This window comes from Dioscorea cayenensis, chromosome 6 (genome assembly GCF_009730915.1).
Source record: "Dioscorea cayenensis subsp. rotundata cultivar TDr96_F1 chromosome 6, TDr96_F1_v2_PseudoChromosome.rev07_lg8_w22 25.fasta, whole genome shotgun sequence".
Lineage (NCBI taxonomy): Eukaryota > Viridiplantae > Streptophyta > Magnoliopsida > Dioscoreales > Dioscoreaceae > Dioscorea > Dioscorea cayenensis.
In genome coordinates, this window is record NC_052476.1 from 8,254,715 (window position 1) to 8,256,507 (window position 1,793).

The 1,793-nt window shown below is 47.5% G+C and overlaps 1 protein-coding gene across 1 annotated transcript; it reads left to right on the plus strand.

Moving 5' to 3' along the window:
- On the plus strand, window positions 1–1,587 carry LOC120263838 (probable sugar phosphate/phosphate translocator At4g32390). The gene has a single exon (XM_039271815.1). It carries the CDS (start codon window positions 135–137, stop codon window positions 1,200–1,202), a length of 1,068 nt encoding a protein of 355 aa, XP_039127749.1. The 5' UTR covers window positions 1–134; the 3' UTR covers window positions 1,203–1,587.
- Window positions 1,588–1,793: the final 206 nt, after the last annotated feature.

Below are 1,793 nucleotides of genomic sequence, written 5' to 3' on the forward strand. Positions count from 1 at the left end.
CTCGCTCTCTCCGGTCTTCTTCTCCGCCTAAACTCTCTGAAGACCATTCCCTCCTCTCTCTCCCTCACTCTCCATCCCGAAACCCTAACCCTAATTCTCGATTTCTCATCCCCAATCTAGGGTTTCTCGACGCCATGGGCCGCGGCGGCGCTCCATCGCCGGGGATGACCGATGGGGTGGTGAAGAAGATCATGCTCTCTTACCTCTACGTGGCGATCTGGATTTTCCTGAGTTTCACCGTCATCGTCTACAACAAGTACATCCTCGATCGGAAGATGTACAATTGGCCGTTTCCGATCTCGCTGACGATGATCCATATGGCCTTTTGCTCCTCCCTCGCCGTCGTACTCGTCCGCGTCCTCCGCCTTGTGGAGCCGCCGACATCGCCGGCGATGACACGCGAGCTCTATATCTCCTCTGTTCTCCCCATCGGCGCTCTTTACTCGTTCTCTCTGTGGTTCTCCAACTCCGCATACATCTACCTCTCTGTTTCGTTTATCCAGATGCTCAAAGCCCTCATGCCCGTCGCTGTTTACTCGATTGGGGTACTCTTCAAGAAGGAGACCTTCAGGTCTTCGGCCATGGCGAACATGCTTTCGATCTCCTTTGGGGTCGCCATCGCTGCCTATGGTGAGGCCCGGTTCGATGTTTGGGGGGTGACTCTTCAGCTCGCGGCTGTCGCCTTTGAGGCCACCCGCCTTGTCCTCATCCAGATCTTGCTTACCTCGAAGGGTATTTCTCTCAATCCAATCACTTCTCTGTACTATGTGGCTCCCTGCTGCTTTGCATTCTTGCTTGTTCCGTGGGTTCTTGTTGAGCTTCCGGTTCTCCGTCAGACCTCGTCTTTCCATCTGGATTTCTTTATCTTCGGCACTAACTCGCTCTGCGCCTTCGCGCTTAACCTTGCGGTGTTCTTGTTGGTCGGAAAGACGTCTGCTTTGACAATGAACGTAGCCGGTGTTGTTAAGGATTGGCTTCTGATTGCATTCTCATGGTCTGTGATCCGGGACACTGTCACAACTGTGAATTTGATTGGGTACGGGATTGCATTTTTGGGAGTGGCATACTACAATCACGTGAAGTTGCAGGCCCTAAAAGCAAAGGAGGCACAGAAGAAGACGGCCCAGGCCGATGAGGAGGCTGGATCTTTGCTAGAGGAACGGGACGGGGATGGATTGAGGAAAAACGATTCTCAGGCTTGATCTCAATAACTCCTTGCGCTTCTTTTAAATAATCCTCCTTTTTCATGAATTATAGATGGTCTATTGAGATATTCTGCTTAGGCTGCCTACTCTTTGTTGCCTTTAGTTTCGTTTATTTATGATTTTGTGTCGGGATGGATGAGTCGGATACCATGTTTATTCGGGTTTCTCTGATGATGTGGATGGGCTGGTTATTGGAGTCTTCGGCAGATCTTTATGCTAAAAGGTGCAGTCTTGGCTGCTTCTTGCATGTTGTTATTTCTAATTTTTATTGGTTGCAGCAAATGTAGGAGCTTTCTTCTTTCTGTTTACAAGAGCTGATAATTATGTTCTAATTCGGCACTCATTATATTTGAATCAGATCTCTTTGTTACGCTTTGAGTTATGCTTTTAGATTTCCATATTGTTTATTTGTCAATCCTTGGGTTTATTGTTGAATGCATGGACCTGTATGGTGAAATTGGATGATAAAAGAGTAGGATTTCCATGTGGCATTTCATATGCCATTTTGATTATTCTTTGGATCCGCCCATTCAATTCTCTTGGGTTGTATTCAGTTATTTGACTGGTTTTTATCTGTGAAATTACTGT

Coding starts and splice junctions, on each gene's coding strand:
- LOC120263838 (XM_039271815.1), top strand. CDS start 135: ATGGGCCGCGGCGGCGCTCCATCGCCGGGGATGACCGATGGGGTGGTG.